The sequence below is a fragment of the Mizuhopecten yessoensis genome, unplaced genomic scaffold (assembly GCF_002113885.1).
Source record: "Mizuhopecten yessoensis strain PY_sf001 unplaced genomic scaffold, ASM211388v2 scaffold4615, whole genome shotgun sequence".
NCBI classification, from domain to species: domain Eukaryota; kingdom Metazoa; phylum Mollusca; class Bivalvia; order Pectinida; family Pectinidae; genus Mizuhopecten; species Mizuhopecten yessoensis.
The window spans coordinates 207,317-226,805 of record NW_018405635.1 but is presented as its reverse complement, the minus strand read 5'-3'; the positions used below and the strand labels follow the sequence as shown (position 1 = coordinate 226,805).

At 38.0% G+C, this 19,489-nt stretch overlaps 1 protein-coding gene across 1 annotated transcript in view; it reads left to right on the top strand.

Moving 5' to 3' along the window:
• The window catches only part of LOC110449456 (piezo-type mechanosensitive ion channel component 1-like), a 122,477-nt gene that overhangs the window by 22,219 nt on the left and 80,769 nt on the right, over nt 1–19,489 (top strand). The window contains 7 exon segments of the mRNA XM_021496332.1: nt 1,122–1,164; nt 2,969–3,415; nt 4,760–4,919; nt 6,180–6,296; nt 12,163–12,414; nt 15,102–15,362; nt 18,724–18,868. Of these exon segments, the coding sequence (XP_021352007.1) occupies nt 1,122–1,164; nt 2,969–3,415; nt 4,760–4,919; nt 6,180–6,296; nt 12,163–12,414; nt 15,102–15,362; nt 18,724–18,868 (1,425 nt within the window).

Genomic DNA, 19,489 nt, shown 5'->3' with positions numbered 1-19,489 from the left:
GCTGATACAGGGTAACAAGCTCCTGTATGTGTTTTGTGTGTGTGCAGTTGATCGTGACGGCTGATACAGGGTAACAAGCTCCTGTATGTGTTTTGTGTGTGTGCAGTTGATCGTCGATTGCCTTTAATTAATTTGGCTAAAGATGTGTGTATCTGATATTATAGAGTGTGAGAGAATGTTACCTCTCTAGAGTGTCATTTTCTCTGTTACCTGTATATTAGGACCACATATGTGTTAAGACTTATCTTCTAGAGGTGTTTTCCCTGTTACCTGTATATTAAGACCACTTCTGTATTAAGACCCTTTTGTCTGTCTACAGTGGTGTTTTCCAAAATGTTTCCTGTATATTAAGACCACTTGTGTATGAAGACTTATTTTACCTCTCTAGAGGGGTGTTTTTCTGATACCTGTATATTAAGACCACTTCTGTATTAAGACCCTTTTGTCTGTCTACAGTGGTGTTTTCCAAAATGTTTTCTGTTTATTAAGACCACTTGTGTATGAAGACTTATTTTACCTCTCTAGAGAGGTGTTTTTCTGATACCTGTATATTATAAGACCACTTCTGTATTAAGACTTATTTTACCTCTAGAGTGGTGTTTTTCTGATATCTGTATATTATAAGACCACTTCTGTACTAAGACTTATTTTACCTCTAGAGTGGTGTTTTTCTGATACCTGTATATTAAGACCACTTGTGTATTAAGACTTATTTTACCTCTCTAGAGTGGTGTTTTTCTGATACCTGTATATTAAGACCACTTCTGTATTAAGACCATTTTGTCTCTCTAGAGTGGTGTTTACCATGGGCCTGGTTTTTTTTATGTAACATTGTTTGGTGTAAATCCTGGCAGACCTGCAAAAAATTCTGCAGGCCTTGCAACTTGCCTTGTCACTGAAAACAGCATCTGATTACTGAGTCCAACCTTATTTTATAACAACTATGGTCCAACCTTATTTTATAACAACTATGGTCCAAACGGTTCAACCGGTTTGGAATGCGATAAACGAAAGCGGCCAATATTTCCTTTGGATTATGAGTATTAGACCTTTTTTTTCTAGTGCTCTTTTTAAAAGAATGGATAAATTATTTATATAATTTTATCTTTTCTTACTTCCAGGCTCTACTGCTGAAGAAATAGCCAGACAGATAGCAGTGGAAAGGTAAGGAAGCTTGAATAATTAATTTTCTTCCTGTACAGTATGGGGTGTGGACAAACACAGTAATGTTGTACAGTATAGGGCCTGAACAGACACAATAATGTTGTACAGTATAGGGCCTGAACAGACACAGTAATGTTCTACAGTATAGGGCCTGAACAGACACAGTAACGTTGTACAGTATAGGGCCTGAACAGACACAATAATGTTGTACAGTGTAGGGCCTGAACAGACACAATAATGTTGTACAGTATAGGGCCTGAACAGACACAATAATGTTGTACAGTGTAGGGCCTGAACAGACACAATAATGTTGTACAGTGTAGGGCCTGAACAGACACAATAATGTTGTACAGTGTAGGGCCTGAACAGACACAATAATGTTGTACAGTGTAGGGCCTGAACAGACACAATAATGTTGTACAGTGTAGGGCCTGAACAGACACAATAATGTTGTACAGTGTAGGGCCTGAACAGACACAATAATGTTGTACAGTGTAGGGCCTGAACAGACACAATAATGTTGTACAGTGTAGGGCCTGAACAGACACAATAATGTTGTACAGTGTAGGGCCTGAACAGACACAATAATGTTGTACAGTATATAGAGCCTGAACAGACACAGTAATGTTCTACAGTATAGGGCCTGAACAGACACAGTAATGTTGTACAGTATATAGGGCCAGGTAAAGGTCAATGATCCATACATGCCCCTGGGGACTTATCTATAATCCTTAACTGGTCATAAAATGAAAACAGTTGAGAAACCTGGACATTCATGCTACCTGGATTGGATCCAGGGTCTAGCCCAGCCCCTACAATAAGGACTATGAGTCTATGTCATTAACATCCACATTCTTAACCATATTTGCAATTGCCTGGCATAAAGACGTGAATACTGGAGTATTCAACCTGGGTTGTCCAAGGGCTCTGGCTCCACCTTTTAATATCGCATATAACTGCTTACTAGTGGTGTTCCAATTAGTCGACTAAGTCGAGCATCGGTCAGCTAGGCTAACAAACTGATTATTCAAGTACAAAATCCATGATCAATTTTAGTCGGAATGCTAATGTGTAGACATTATGAAGTTTTCAGTAGACATTTTCCCAGCTACTAAGTAAAATTAATGGCATCATCACTGCATGACTTACTTTTAGCTTATAGCTGCTAGTTAGCACTATATATTACAGATTCAGTGTTTGAAGAGAGGTGTTTCTTATATTATAATTACATGGTATCACTTTTTTATTTGCCTAAGTGACTTGCATGGAGGATTTCACTTTGTGTTTCTATAAAACAATTATTAATCGATCATCGGTTGGTTAATGGTAACCAATGATCAATCATAAAATTTAAACCGATTTCCCAACACTTCTGCTTGCTAGGCATAAAGTGTTAACAATCATGCTACCAGGATTAGCTCCAGGGTCTTGTCCCACACCTTTATTCTCTGATAAGCAAGGCCCTATAACCTTGTACATATACATACAGATCTCGACCAAACTTGTGAAGCATCCTTAGTCTTTTCAACTTTGGAATCTGTGGATGTATAAGGAACAGTTTAACTCTCCTGGGGCTTTTAGGGACAGAGCCCAAAAGGAGACAGTTTGGGTACAGTTTGGGTGCTTAGAATTGAAAAAATCTCCTCTTCCTGACCCATTGATCAAATTTCAACCAAATTTGATATAAAGCATTCTTGGCAATAGGGAATCTCATGTTGTATGAAGTAAGCTTGTTGTTTCCTTTCTTGGTGGGAGTCATAGCCTTAAATATTTGCAATATTACATATAGTATTTTCATTTTCAGACTTGATGGTGTTCCATTCTTAGACATTCTACGCCTTGTATTCCCAGATGTGATTGTCCTTATCGTGTCTGTTCTGGTCTTTGCTGTGTGTTACAAACTTTTAGCTCCTCAGCCCACAGTAAATGGACAAGAAGAAATATTATCCACAGCAACACGCACCAAGAGGAAACGTCCGGTCGACACATTCGTATCTTTCCTTGGAGAATTTGCTGTCGCAATCTTATTAGCAGCAAGTGGAATCATAGTCCCATCAGCCATCGGTGCATTTTATTTTCTGTCGTTTTTATATATTGCCACCTGGTGGGCGTTTTATAAGAGTCTCGGCTCCAAGTTTAGTTATTTTAAGATAGTGATAGTGGTATGGAGTGGACTGCACTTACTCCTTCTACACCTGTACCAGTTCCAGTTTTTCCAGGAGGCAGTTCCCCCAGAGCTTCTGGTGTCAAGGTAAGTCCCAAGCTTCAGATGTCCAGGTAAGTTCCAAGCTTCTGGTGTCTGGTGTCAAGGTAAGTCCCAAGCTTCTGGTGGCAAGGTAAGTCCTAAGCTTCTGGTGTCAAGGTAAGTCTCAAGCTTCTGGTGGCAAGGTAAGTCCCAAGCTTCTGGTGTCTGGTGTCAAGGTAAGTCCCAAGCTTCAGATGGCCAGGTAAGGTCCAAGCTTCTGGTGTCTGGTGTCAAGGCAAGTCCCAAGCTTCAGATGTCCTTGTAAGTCCCAAGCTTCTGGTGTCTGGTGTCAAGGTAAGGCCCAAGCTTCTGGTGTCAAAGTAAGTCCTAAGCTTCTGGTGTCTGGTGTCAAGGAAAGTCCCAAGCTTCTGGTGTCTGGTGTCAAGGTAAGTCCCAAGCTTCAGATGTCCAGGTAAGTCCCATAGCTTGAGATATCTAAGTAAGTCCAAAGATGAGATATCTAAGTAAGTCCAAAGCTTCATATATCCAGGAAAGTCCCAAGCTTGAGATATCTGCATATGTCCTAAAGCTTCAGATACCCAGGTACGTCCCAAGCTTCAGATGTCCAGGTAAGTCCCAAGCTTCAGAGGTCAAGGTAAGTCCCAAGCTTCAGATACCCAGGTACGTCCCAAGCTTCAGATGTCCAGGTAGGTCCCAAGCTTCAGAGGTCAAGGTAAGTCCCAAGCTTCAGATACCCAGGTACATCCCAAGCTTCAGATGTCCAGGTAAGTCCCAAGCTTGAGATATCGAAGTAAGTTCAAATCTTCAGATGTCCTGGTAAGTCCCAAGCTTCAGATATCCAGGTAAGTCCCAAGCTTGAGATATCTAAGTAAGTTCAAATCTTCAGATGTCCTGGTAAGTCCCAAGCTTCAGATGTCCAGGAAAGTCCCAAGCTTGAGATATCTAAGTAAGTTCAAATCTTCAGATGTCCTGGTAAGTCCCAAGCTTTAGATATCCAGGTAAGTCCCAACTTACAGATGTCTAGGTAAGTCCCAAGCTTGAGATATCTAAGTAAGTTCAAATCTTCAGATGTCCTGGTAAGTCCCAAGCTTCAGATGCCTGATAAGTCCCAAGCTTCAGATGCCTGATAAGTCCCAAGCTTCAGATGTCTTAGTAAGTCCCAAGCTTCAGATATCCAGGTAAGTCCCAATGTCCTGGTAAGTCCCAAGCTTCAGATGTCCTGATAAGTCCCAAGCTTCAGATGTCTTGGTAAGTCCCAAGCTTCAGAGGAACAGTTATGCTATATTCTTAAATTCTCAGGGGTCAGATTAGACAGGTTTCATTTTAAATTTACTGACCTATCCTTATACTGGTACAATAGTCATGCTTCAACTTGTTTGATCTCCACAGAATTCTCGGCCTGACGGGAGTTATCCGGACCAACTGTTCCGAGCCCTGGGCTATAGAATACTATGACCCCTACAACTGGACTCACTTTGTCAACCCTGCGATCGTCCTGGCGCTGTATGTTACTGCAGCCGCCGGCACCAGACAGTGGCTAGACAGGAAGGTTGGTCATTCTCGGGCGAAACAAAAACATTATGTTACCAAAGTTCTGTCGGTCTTAGGCCAAGCAAATCTATCTGTTACCAAAGTTCTGTCGGTCTTAGGCCAAGCAAATCTATCTGTTAGCAACGTTCTGTCGGTCTTAGGCCAAGCAAATCTATCTGTTAGCAACGTTCTGTCGGTCTTAGGCCAAGCAAATCTATCTGTTAGCAACGTTCTGTCGGTCTTAGGCCAAGCAAATCTATCTGTTAGCAACGTTCTGTCGGTCTTAGGCCAAGCAAATCTATCTGTTAGCAACGTTCTGTCGGTCTTAGGCCAAGCAAATCTATCTGTTAGCAACGTTCTGTCGGTCTTAGGCCAAGCAAATCTATCTGTTAGCAACGTTCTGTCGGTCTTAGGCCAAGCAAATCTATCTGTTAGCAACGTTCTGTCGGTCTTAGGCCAAGCAAATCTATCTGTTAGCAACGTTCTGTCGGTCTTAGGCCAAGCAAATCTATCTGTTAGCAACGTTCTGTCGGTCTTAGGCCAAGCAAATCTATCTGTTAGCAACGTTCTGTCGGTCTTAGGCCAAGCAAATCTATCTGTTAGCAACGTTCTGTCGGTCTTAGGCCAAGCAAATCTATCTGTTAGAAAAAGAATAGATGTAAAGTTTGTCCTTCGTAGGCCATGAACAAACTGTTCATTTCTTAATGACACAAAATATGTATCATAAAGCTCGTCTTTTTTACAAATACCCGGTATTTCTTTTTCACAAGTATGTTTAAATTGACTTATTAACAAGAATTTGGAATCTCAGAAGAAATATTAATAGGTCCAGTATTTTTTTCTGATTATCAGATGTAAGAGCCCCTTCTTTCCTGACAGACTGAATTTTAGGTAGAACATCTGACAAAATCTTAGTGGTTTCAAGTGATTTTATTTGTTTTGGACTTTTTCACCGCCCATACACAATTTGATTCTTTTTGGATACAGTTATCAAAAAGGCCCTGTTCTTCACAATAGTCTACTAAAGAGTAGGTACAGGAAAAGAACTGTGCTGTTTTTTCTCCTGCTCCTGTGGTGGTCCTTGTAGAGAAGTTAGAAACATCCCTGTTTTACAAAGTAGCAGTGTCCATTCCTTTCCAACATTGTCAGACAATATTCTTTATTCCAAGCCTGGATTTTAATCTGATCAGAGGTTTCGGGCTTTGGCATTTTGGTTTTATATTCATTTTCGAATTATAAAAAAAAAAATATGGGTTGTTTTTTCATGTCATCAAAACAGAGGTGTGACCTTGATGAGACAGATGGTTTAGACATCGAGGAAAAGCTAGGGAAACGTCGACGAGCCAAGCCAACAGAGCGACAGGTAGCTGTACCAGCGGAGGAAGGACAGACAGAGGTTTGGTGGAATTACTGTTACCAAAGATTCCAGTTTGATTCTCTATGTTGTGAGAATGTTGTGAATTCACATGTCCATGAACAGCAGTTGTAACCCTATGAACTACAGACTGGTTGTAACAAGCTTAACCGACATTCCGTTGTACATGTAGTGTGGTGCTGCACCAAAAAATCTTTTTGTACACTTTTTAGAAAGTCGAATGGTGGGGGGTTGATCCCTGATCAGATGTAAAAGGTTATGGTCTACATAACTACATGGGTTTTCTCTGGGTGCTGCTGGTGTGATCCCACACTAAGACCCCGACACGGGGGTTATATAATTTGATCAAAGTTGTTTCATAACTTTTGTCAAATACATAATGTATATTAGAAATTCAGAGTCAGTAAAGTTTTTAAAATGGGACAGCTTCCATAGTGAGGCTTGAAGTTACCACCAGTCTGTACTGAAATCCCTGCGACACACAGGTAGCTTGAATCCTGTATGATTCTTTCAGGGATTTATTACTAATGTAATCGTTAGTGAGTGATGCAGGCCCATTGGGCCTCTTGTTTTTATTTGTATCTGTTTGCTTATGTAAGCACTGGTATTCTATATCACAACCCTTTATGAACACTTTGATGGCTATTTGCAAATAACATTTTTAAATTTAAATTTGACTGAAAAAAGGCTGTCATTGAAAAAAAAAATGAATGATGGAAAACTAAAGAAGAAAAAAAACCCCAAATATGTTTTTAACATCACGGAGATTTCTAACTTTTTTTTGAGATTATGAAAAACAAATTGTTGATGCCAATATCCATCAAATCTAAATGTTGTTACCTAAAGCGTTTCTTCATTGTATAATGTAGTATTTTCCAGTTTGCTGTATTAACTGTTTTGGAATTTTGCCTCCTTTTTATACACTTGCTTTGACCGAGGTTGAATTATTCTCTTTGCTTGTCCTTGGTCACGTGCATTCGTTCGTGTGTCTGTTGTAACACTGTGCTGACTGTGGTTTCCAGAGCATATCTCAGCTATTGTTTCATGGATGTGCATAAAACTTGATATAAGTACATAATGGGAAGGTGGTGTCGCATCCTAAAACAAGGTCACTGTGACCTCAATTTGACCTTTGACCTTGATCTCAACAATGAAAATACTGGTTTCCATAGCATATCCCAACTGCTGTTTCGTGAATAAATATCAAAATTTGTGTTTAGGTACATCGTTGACTTTGAAAGGGCATCAAGTTTGTATAGGTACAATTCAACCTTTGAATGTAACCTTAAGTACCAAAATAATAGTTTCTGGAGCATATCTCATGTGCTGTTTAATGAGTGGAAATCACACATTAGTACATATCTCATGTGCTGTTTCATGAGTGGACATCAAACCTTAGTACATATTTCTGTCGCTGTTTGATGAAAGGGCATCAAACTTTGTACTTAAGTACATTGTGGGAAGGAGGTGTGCTGTACCCTAAAATGAGGTCACTGTAACCTTGATTTTACCTTTGACCATGACCTCAAGATCTAAACTAATGGTTTCCAGAGCATATCTAACTCGCTATTTCTTGAATAGGCATCAATCATTGCATATAAGTACATCACACCATAAATGAGGCCACTTTGTCCTCCTTTTGAGCTTTGACCTTGACCTCAAATATTAAAATACAGCATAATACAGGTTTTCCAGCATTCCACCACCACTGTCTCATGAATGGGCTTCACAGTGTGGATACCAGTAAAGAGCAGGGGTACCTGTGGAGCCTACACTTTGTTAAATCCAGTCCTGGCTTATGTTCCTTCCTAACTCTCTTTAGTGGACTTGGTGATCCATTTATTGCAAGGCTAGATAAAATAATTGCTGTTTCCAAACAAGTAAATATTTAATGTGAAACATTTAAAACCCTGAATGATAACAGGCTGTAATTGATCCACTTCCTGTATGATTAGAGACTAAAATTGATCACTTCCTGTATGATTAGAGGCTGGAATTGATCCACTTCCTGTATGATTTGCGGCTGTAGTTGATCCACTTCCTGTATGATTTTAGGATATAATAATTAAAACTTATCTGAATGCCACATTGAGTACCTACTTAAATAGTAATGTATCATTAATTAAATCTCAGATAGTTGTTTTATTTTTAAATGTTTACAGGATTCAAAACAGCAATATGCAGTAGTAAGCATAACTTGGTAGTGTTGTGTACGAGTGGAGAAGGCAGCAATAGCATGCAGTGGTGTTTGGTTATTTTGCATATTTTACGTGGGTAGGCATGTAGCTGCCTATAGGCTGCCTATATGCTGACATGTAGCTGCCTATAGGCTGCCTATATGCTGACATGTAGCTGCCTATATGTAGCTGCCTATATGCTGCCTATATGCTGACATGTAGCTGCCTATATGTAGCTGCCTATAGGCTGCCTATATGCTGACATGTAGCTGCCTATATGTAGCTGCCTATATGCTGCCTATATGCTGACATGCAGTTGAATCCACCAATTTTTTAAATAGAAAAACCAAAGCACTACTTGTTGTAGCCCCTTGTCTCCTACTAAGGCTATGCCCTGGACCTGCTCCTAAATGGATCCACTCCGAGTAAGAGCTAGCTATGCACTTGGCAGGGAAAAGCTTTGTATATTTTGCCTGGGCAGGGAAAAGCTTTATTTTTCTTGTGTAGGTAATTGCATGTATTTGTATGTATTGTACCTGGGAAGGTAACGTTTTGCTCACTTTACCTTGGCAGGTAAAAACTTGGTGAGCTGATTTACCTAGGTTGTTAAATCTTTCATGTTTTACCTGTGTCGGTTACCTGAAGTGCTGTTCATGGATATGAGTGTGTTTTTATGCATGTTAGTATCAGACCATTGGCTTATGCTGCATGAAGCATTATTTTATGATAAATTCAGCAAATTACGTAAAGTCCCCCTAATTCCACCTTATCTGCTTGTTTGTTTTATTATAGAACTCTATGAATGTTTTACATGTATTGAAACAATTATTGCGCTCTCTATTATGATAGTAATTAATTATCATGTAGTGTTTTCTAAATATTGTATGTATATTGTACACACATATATAGATGAAATCTTGTTTCTAACTTTAAAGATTGATTCCAAAAAGGTTACACCAAGATTACAGGGCAGTATGACAGTTTATACTGTGGTCATTTACCCTGAAATCGTACTTGGACCACAGATCTGCTGATTGTGGGTGACGAGCTATATATATAGACTGGCCGTAAACTGCCGCAAGGACCGATGTTCTGGGCAATAGTTGATTATACATTGAATTTATAATATTGTACAATATTGCATATATGAAATAAACCTAATACAAAAGACGGGAAGGAAACCATGGCATATGACGCCAGATGAAGTCGGTGATTGCTTGCTTTAGTACTAATATTGTATAGAAATCATGATAGCTATATGTCTGTATATTGTACTGCTCGCTCCGTATGTATATATATCGCCTTGTGCAATACTAACGAAGTACGCATGCATTCTTAGCCAAGTTCCTCGATGCCTGTTTAGCTGAACGAGTTGCAACACAAACTTTCAAAATAGAATTTTTGTCAAATATTTTAAAATTTGTTGGACTTTCTTATTGTCCAATGTTTGTTTCTAATCCCTGAACATGCAGATTTAAATGTTTCAGGTCTAGTATAGTGTTGTATTAAGTAATCGTTAAGCTCACCATACTATGAACGAGGCCTTGACTGTCATCATACTAACACATAAGTGTCGGTAGCAACAAGATACACAATCTTCAAAACAGCTATGAACGAGGCCTTAACTGTCATGCTAACACATAAGTGTCGGTAGCAACAAGATACACAATCCTCAAAACACGCTATGAACGAGGCCTTAACTGTCATCATACTAACACATAAGTATTGGTAGCAACAATATACACAATCTTCAAAACAGATATGAACGAGGCCTTAACTTTCATCATACTAACACATAAGAATTGGTAGCAACAAGATACCCAATCCTCAAAACACGCTAGGAAATTTCACGGATTTATTTAGAATTGTCTGCTTGACATTGACAAGGAAATATCTTACTGATAGCACTTTGCACTTAAATGTTACTTTATGTCGTGAACTCAGCACATATGTATTATCTGCATGTGCTGGGGGATGCTATTTCAATATTGATAGTATTGAAATATGAAATTAATATTTGTAAAAGTTTTTAAATTTTCAAATGAGTCGATGTGAATTAACATGAAAATTAACCTCATGGGAAATAAAGTGATATTCAGTCACTCAGTAGGAAAATTTTAGAGGCATTTTCCTATAGTTATCAATTAAAATGATTGGTACATTTGTGGATGATAAACAGAATAAATTTAAAGATAAAGTGTTGTACTCATTGGGGTTAGAAAGGGTTACTGTTCAGAAGATAAAGTGTTGTACTCATTGGGGTTAGAAAGGATTACTGTTCAGAAGATAAAGTGTTGTACTCATTGGGGTTAGAAAGGATTACTGTTCAGAAGATAAAGTGTTGTACTCATTGGGGTTAGAAAGGATTACTGTTCAGAAGATAAAGTGTTGTACTCATTGGGGTTAGAAAGGATTACTGTTCAGAAGATAAAGTGTTGTACTCATTGGGGTTAGAAAGGATTACTGTTCAGAAGATAAAGTGTTGTACTTATTGGGGTTGGAAAGGGTTACTGTTCAAAAGATAAAGTGTTGTACTTATTGGGGTTAGAAAGGGTTACTGTTCAGAAGATAAAGTGTTGTACTCACTGGGGTTGGAAAGGGGTACTTTTCAGAAGATAAAGAGTTGTACTTATTAGGGTTAGAAAGGGTTACTGTTCAGAAGATAAAGTTTTGTACTCATTGGGGTTGGAAAGGGGTATTGTTCAGAAGATAAAGAGTTGTACTTATTAGGGTTAGAAAGGGTTACTGATCAGAAGATAAAGTGTTGTACTCATTGGGGTTAGAAAGGGGTTCTCTTCAGAAGATAAAGTGTTGTACTCACTGGGGTTGGAAAGGGGTACTTTTCAGAAGATAAAGAGTTGTACTTATTAGGGTTAGAAAGGGTTACTGTTCAGAAGATAAAGTTTTGTACTCATTGGGGTTGGAAAGGGGTTCTCTTCAGAAGTTAAAGTGTTGTACTCATTGGGGTTGGAAGGGGGTACTGTTCAGAAGATAAAGTGTTGCACTTATTGGGGTTAGAAAGGGTTACTGTTTAGAAGATAAAGAGTTGTACTTATTAGGGTTAGAAAGGGTTACTGTTCAAAAGATAGAGTGTTGTACTTATTGGGGTTAGAAAGGGGTACTGTTCAGAAGATAAAGTGTTGTACTCACTGGGGTTGGAAAGGGGTACTTTTCAGAAGATAAAGAGTTGTACTTATTAGGGTTAGAAAGGGTTACTGTTCAAATGCGACAGTGTTGTACTTATTGGGGCTAGAAAGGGTTAATGTTCAGGAGATAAAGTGTTGTACTTATTGGGGTTAGAAAGGGGTACTGTTCAGAAGATAAAGTGTTGGACTCATTGGGGTTAGAAAGGGTTACTGTTCAGAAGATAAAGTGTTGCACTTATTGGGGTTAGAAAGGGTTACTGTTTAGAAGATAAAGTGTTGTACTTATTGGGGTTAGAAAGGGTTCCTGTTCAGAAGATAAAGTGTTGTACTCATTGGGGTTGGAAAGGGGTTCTCTTCAGAAGATAAAGTGTTGTACTCATTGGGGTTGGAAAGGGGTACTGTTCAGAAGATAAAGAGTTGTACTTATTAGGGTTAGAAAGGGTTACTGTTCAGAAGATAAAGTGTTGTACTTATAAGGGTTAGAAAAGGTTACTGTTCAGAATAATAATTTATTTAAGATGTCTGTGAGTGGTACATCTACTAACAACCTTCTGTGTACTTCAGCACCTGGTGAATGCAGGCGAAGGGCCGTCATACAGCAGTTTTGATCCTGTAGAAGCAAATGAGGGCGGAGCCTCAAATCAGCCTGACAATGGGAGCCCCACCATGTCTGTGGCATTTGAAAGTGAAGATGAGGCTGATGGAGGAGGAAGCAGCAAGGCGTCCCGACGGAAGAGCTGGAAACGCCCGGCCATGGTGTCGTTTCTGGTGTATGTGATGAAACAGAGCTATGTTCTCACCCTTATAGCTATGATGGTCAGTTAAACCTTTACATTAATAGTCATGATGGTCAGTTAAACCTTTACATTAATAGCCATGATGGTCAGTTAAACCTTTACATTAATAGCCACGATGGTCAGTTAAACCTTTACATTAATAGCCACGATGGTCAGTTAAACCTTTACATTAATAGCCACGATGGTCAGTTAAACCTTTACATTAATAGCCACGATGGTCAGTTAAACCTTTACATTAATAGCCACGATGGTCAGTTAAACCTTTACATTAATAGCCACGATGGTCAGTTAAACCTTTACATTAATAGCCACGATGGTCAGTTAAACCTTTACATTAATAGCCACGATGGTCAGTTAAACCTTTACATTAATAGCCACGATGGTCAGTTAAACCTTTACATTAATAGCCACGATGGTCAGTTAAACCTTTACATTAATAGCCACGATGGTCAGTTAAACCTTTACATTAATAGCCATGATGGTCAGTTAAACCTTTACATTAATAGCCATGATGGTCAGTTAAACCTTTACATTAATAGCCATGATGGTCAGTTAAACCTTTACATTAATAGCCATGATGGTCAGTTAAACCTTTACATTAATAGCCATGATGGTCAGTTAAACCTTTACATTAATAGCCATGATGGTCAGTTAAACCTTTACATTAATAGCCATGATGGTCAGTTAAACCTTTACATTAATAGCCATGATGGTCAGTTAAACCTTTACATTAATAGCCATGATGGTCAGTTAAACCTTTACATTAATAGCCATGATGGTCAGTTAAACCTTTACATTAATAGCCATGATGGTCAGTTAAACCTTTACATTAATAGCCATGATGGTCAGTTAAACCTTTACATTAATAGCCATGATGGTCAGTTAAACCTTTACATTAATAGCCATGATGGTCAGTTAAACCTTTACATTAATAGCCATGATGGTCAGTTAAACCTTTACATTAATAGCCATGATGGTCAGTTAAACCTTTACATTAATAGCCATGATGGTCAGTTAAACCTTTACATTAATAGCCATGATGGTCAGTTAAACCTTTACATTAATAGCCATGATGGTCAGTTAAACCTTTACATTAATAGCCATGATGGTCAGTTAAACCTTTACATTAATAGCCATGATGGTCAGTTAAACCTTTACATTAATAGCCATGATGGTCAGTTAAACCTTTACATTAATAGCCATGATGGTCAGTTAAACCTTTACATTAATAGCCATGATGGTCAGTTAAACCTTTACATTAATAGCCATGATGGTCAGTTAAACCTTTACATTAATAGCCATGATGGTCAGTTAAACCTTTACATTAATAGCCATGATGGTCAGTTAAACCTTTACATTAATAGCCATGATGGTCAGTTAAACCTTTACATTAATAGCCATGATGGTCAGTTAAACCTTTACATTAATAGCCATGATGGTCAGTTAAACCTTTACATTAATAGCCATGATGGTCAGTTAAACCTTTACATTAATAGCCATGATGGTCAGTTAAACCTTTACATTAATAGCCATGATGGTCAGTTAAACCTTTACATTAATAGCCATGATGGTCAGTTAAACCTTTACATTAATAGCCATGATGGTCAGTTAAACCTTTACATTAATAGCCATGATGGTCAGTTAAACCTTTACATTAATAGCCATGATGGTCAGTTAAACCTTTACATTAATAGCCATGATGGTCAGTTAAACCTTTACATTAATAGCCATGATGGTCAGTTAAACCTTTACATTAATAGCCATGATGGTCAGTTAAACCTTTACATTAATAGCCATGATGGTCAGTTAAACCTTTACATTAATAGCCATGATGGTCAGTTAAACCTTTACATTAATAGCCATGATGGTCAGTTAAACCTTTACATTAATAGCCATGATGGTCAGTTAAACCTTTACATTAATAGCCATGATGGTCAGTTAAACCTTTACATTAATAGCCATGATGGTCAGTTAAACCTTTACATTAATAGCCATGATGGTCAGTTAAACCTTTACATTAATAGCCATGATGGTCAGTTAAACCTTTACATTAATAGCCATGATGGTCAGTTAAACCTTTACATTAATAGCCATGATGGTCAGTTAAACCTTTACATTAATAGCCATGATGGTCAGTTAAACCTTTACATTAATAGCCATGATGGTCAGTTAAACCTTTACATTAATAGCCATGATGGTCAGTTAAACCTTTACATTAATAGCCATGATGGTCAGTTAAACCTTTACATTAATAGCCATGATGGTCAGTTAAACCTTTACATTAATAGCCATGATGGTCAGTTAAACCTTTACATTAATAGCCACGATGGTCAGTTAAACCTTTACATTAATAGCCACGATGGTCAGTTAATTCTTTACATTAATAGCTATGATGGCAAGTAAAATCTTTACATTAATAGCTACATGTATGGTGGTCAGTCATGTCTTTACATTTGTCAAATGTATTTTCTTGTCAATGATGCTTAAAATAATAACAGGGTTTTTCATGTAGTGGATTGGTCAGTTGTATCTTAAACAAGATTAGCATTCCTTTAGCCTTTGCGAACATGTAGTTTCATTGAAACTGGAGTATAAAAAAGTTTTTAAAAAGACAAAAAATACAAGCATGTAGGAATACCATACTTTCGTGAAGCATCAAACCAGAAAGGTATTTCAGATTGACTACATGTGCTGTTTTCTGTTCAGGCTTGGAGTATCACCTTCCACAGCTGGTTGACGTTTGTCATGTTGTTGAGTGCCTGTTTCATCTGGATGTTCCCCTCGTCACGGAGGGTTTGTCTGATGTTGTCCCCAGTCATTGTGTTCTACGGTGAGGGGTTGCTAATCATTCAGTACGTGTATGGATTTGACCTTCCTGACGAACTCCCAGAACAAATTGGAAAGGTGAAACTGTCTGAAATTGGTCTACAGAAGTTCAAGTATCCATGTCTGCAGCTCGCATTACAGGTAAATCTCTCCAACTCATTACAGGTAAATCTCTCCGACACATTAAAGGTAAATCTCTCCAACACATTACAGGTAAATCTCTCGAGCAGATTACAGGTAAATCTCTCCAACTCATTACAGGTAAATCTCTCCGACACATTAAAGGTAAATCTCTCCAACACATTTCAGGTAAATCTCTCCAACACATTACAGGTAAATCTCTCCAATGCATTACAGGTAAATCTCTCCAACACATTACAGGTAAATCTCTCCAGCAGATTACAGGTAAATCTCTCCAACACAACATTAAAGATAAATCTCTCGGACACATTACAGGTAAATCTCTCAGACACATTACAGGTAAATCTCTCAAATGTATTACAGGTAAATCTCTCAAATGCATTACCGGTAAATCTCTCCACCACATTACAGGTAAATTTCTGAGACACATTACAGGTTAATCTCTCCAGCATATTACAGGTAAATTTCTCCAGAACATTACAGGTAAATCTCTCCAGTAGATTACAGGTAAAGTTCTCCAACACATTACAGGTAAATCTCTCCCACGTATTACAGTTAAACCTCTCTAGACACATTACAGGTTAATCTCTCCAGCATATTACAGGTAAATTTCTCCAGAACATGACAGGTAAATCTCTCCAGTAGATTACAGGCAAAGTTCTCCAACACATTACAGGTAAATCTCTCCAGCAGATTACAGGTAAATCTCTCTAACACATTACAGATAAATCTCTCCAACGTATTACAGGTAAATCTCTCCAACACATTACAGATAAATCTCTCCAACGTATAATAGGTAAATCTCTCCAACGTATTACAGGTAAATCTCTACAACACATTACAGATAAATCTCTCTAGACACATTACAGGTAAATCTCTCAAACACATTACAGGTAAATCTCTCCAACACATTACAGGTAAATCTCTCCAGAACATTCCAGGTAAATCTCTCCAGTAGATTACAGGTAAAGTTCTCCAACACATTACAGGTAAATCTCTCCTACGTATTACAGTTAAACCTCTCCAGCAGATTACAGATAAATCTCTCCAACACATTACAGGTAAATCTCTCCAATGTATTACAGGTAAGTCTCTCCAATGTATTACAGGTAAATCTCTCCCAACACATTACAGGATAATCTCTCCAACGTATTACAGGTAAATTGTTCAAGCAGGTTACAGGATAATCTCTCCAACGTATAATAGGTAAATCTTTCCAACATATTACAGGTAAATCACTCCCAACGTATTACAGATAAATCTCTCCAACGTATTACAGGTAAATCACTCCCAACGTATTACAGATAAATCTCTCAAACGTATTACAGGTAAATCACTCCCAACGTATTACAGATAAATCTCTCAAACGCATTACAGGTAAATCCTTTTGTTTGCCTGAAATCAAAATTGAAAATTTTATTTCTTTATAGAATGTGAATGTTTTAATTGATTAAGGTATAGTCTATTAATTTAGATTAATTGCACTCGTCTTCATTGTAACACCAGTCAAATCAGTAAGACCCGTAACGAAATATTCCACTGGTTTTGTACAGTAAGCACATATTTCACTGATTTTAGTCCAGTAAAGACATATTTCACCGATTTATGTCCAGTAAAGACAAATTTTACTGATTTATGTCCAATTAAGACACATTTCACTGATTTATGTCCAATTAAGACATATTTCACAGATTTTTGTCCAGTAAGACATATTTCACAGATTTTTTCCCAGTACTGATTTATGTCCAATTAAGACATATTTCACAGATTTATGTCTAGTTAAGACAAGTTTCACAGATTTTTGTCCAGTAAAGACATATTTCACTGATTTTAGTCCAGTTAGGATATATTTCACTGATTTATGATCCAATTAAGACATATTTCACTGATATTTGTACATTAAAGACATATTTTTCTGATTTGTCCAGTAAAAACATTTTCTCTGATTTTTATCAAAACATATTTCATTGATTTTTTCTAGTATTAAGACATCTTTTACTGATTTATTATCCCCCGCTTTCACCGAAACGGGGGATATTAATATGGGTCTGTCCGTCTGTCTGTCTGTCTGTCACGCTTCGTTTCCGTGCAATAACTACAACAAATATTAACTGATTTTCTTCAAACTTGGTCACAGGATTAAATGCTTTAAGGGCTCGGCCAATTTTGATGACCACTTTCAGCGGACCCCATTTGGTGGAGTTATGGCCCCTTGAATAATGAAAAACGTCATTATCTGCCGGGCTTCGTTTCCGTGCAATAACTACAACAAATGTTAAACGATTTTCTTCAAACTTGGTCACAGGGTTCAATGCCTTAAGGGCTCGGCCAAGTTCGATGACCACTTTCAGCGGACCCCATTTGGCGGAGATATGGCCCCTTGAATAACGAAAAAACGTAATTATCTGCTGTGTTTTGTTTCTGTGCAATAACTGTAACAAATGTTAGCTGATTTTCTTCAAACTTGGTTTGATTTTGATGAAAATTGGTATATAGGGATATTAGGGGACTGCCAATAAAACAGCATTAGTTTTGTTACCATAGCAACCACACGAAGGCTTCTGATTGGTCGAAATTTAGATATTGTTTGATTTTGATGAAAATTAGTATATAGGGATATTAGGGGACTGCTAATTCAACCGCATAGGTTTCTTTGCCATAGCAACCACACAAAGGCTTCTGATTGGTGGAAATTAAGATATTGTTCGATTTTGATGAAAAATGGTATCTGGGAGACTGCAAATTCAACCGCATAGGTTTCGTTGCCATAGCAACCACACACAGGGTTCTGATTCACAGGTCGCAATTTAGATATTTTGTTATTTTTATGAAAATTGGTATATAGGGGTATTATGGGACTGCAAATTCAATCGCATATGTTCCATTGCCATAGCAACTACACAGAGGATTCTGATTGGTTGCAATTTAGAAATTGCTCAATTTCACTCAAATTTTATATGTACATTGTAGGTGTACTATGGCAATGCAATCCTTTTCTGATGCATCTTTGCGACTATGGGGGCAGTTTGGGGGAGATCTGTAATGGTCCCCCATTACAATTAGTACTTGTTGCTGGAGATATTGTTAAGATGTTTCAACTAAATTCCTTATGCACATTCATGGTAAGTTTGCCAAACAATGTGATTTATGCATATTTGCGGATAACCAATGAGGCATAGGGCTTTTTTTTCTTCAAGTTTCAAGCTATACATTATGTCTCGACAGCACGATACTCACATGTTTAAACCTAACCTCAATAATGTTAACCTACAATATGTCCTGCAAGCGGGGGATATAAATTCCACAAATTTGCTTGTTTCCAGTTAAGACATATTTTACTGACTTAAATTGTTTGTTTCAGTTGCTGTTTACCTTCACATTCTGGATGACAATGCGACAGTTTATGCGTGAGCGAGCCTTCCTCAAACAGGATAACCCCACAGACTACGCTCTCAGTCAGCTTCAGCAACATGGATCCAATCCCACCTCCATCAAGTCACTCTTCAGTAGGTCCCATATAGTCACAGGTTCAATCCCACCTCCATCAAGTCACTCTTCATTAGGTCCCATATAGTCAAGGCATCTATTTATCTGTTGTGTAGTTAGTGTGACAACAAATCTATTTATATCTATACTTGGTGAAACTCAGGTAAAACGTTTCTGTTATAAATATAGTTAATCTCATAACAGGTATTTTCAAGCATAAACCACACATTTTTAGGTCACCTGAGCTTTTGCTCAAGTGACCTATTCCAATCACTTTTCGTCCGTCGTCGTCCGTCGTGCGTCGTGCGTGAACTTTTACATTATCAACTTCTTCTCAAGAACCAGTGGATGGAATTTTTTCAAACTTGGTCAGAATCATCCTTGGTATATGGGGCTACCAAATTGTAAAATTGGGATTCCTACCCCAACCCTAGGGGCCAGGGCGGGGCCCAAAAGGGAAAATTAACCAATATTTCAAAAATCTTCTTCTCCAGACTCAGAGGTATTACAGTCATTTTCTCTATATGGATGGAAAGATCATCAGGAGCTTTATAAAAATTGTAAATTTCAGGACCCCCGAGGTATCCGTTCTCCCTTGGGGAGGGGGTAAAGTTTACTATAGTTTATATAGGGAAACAACA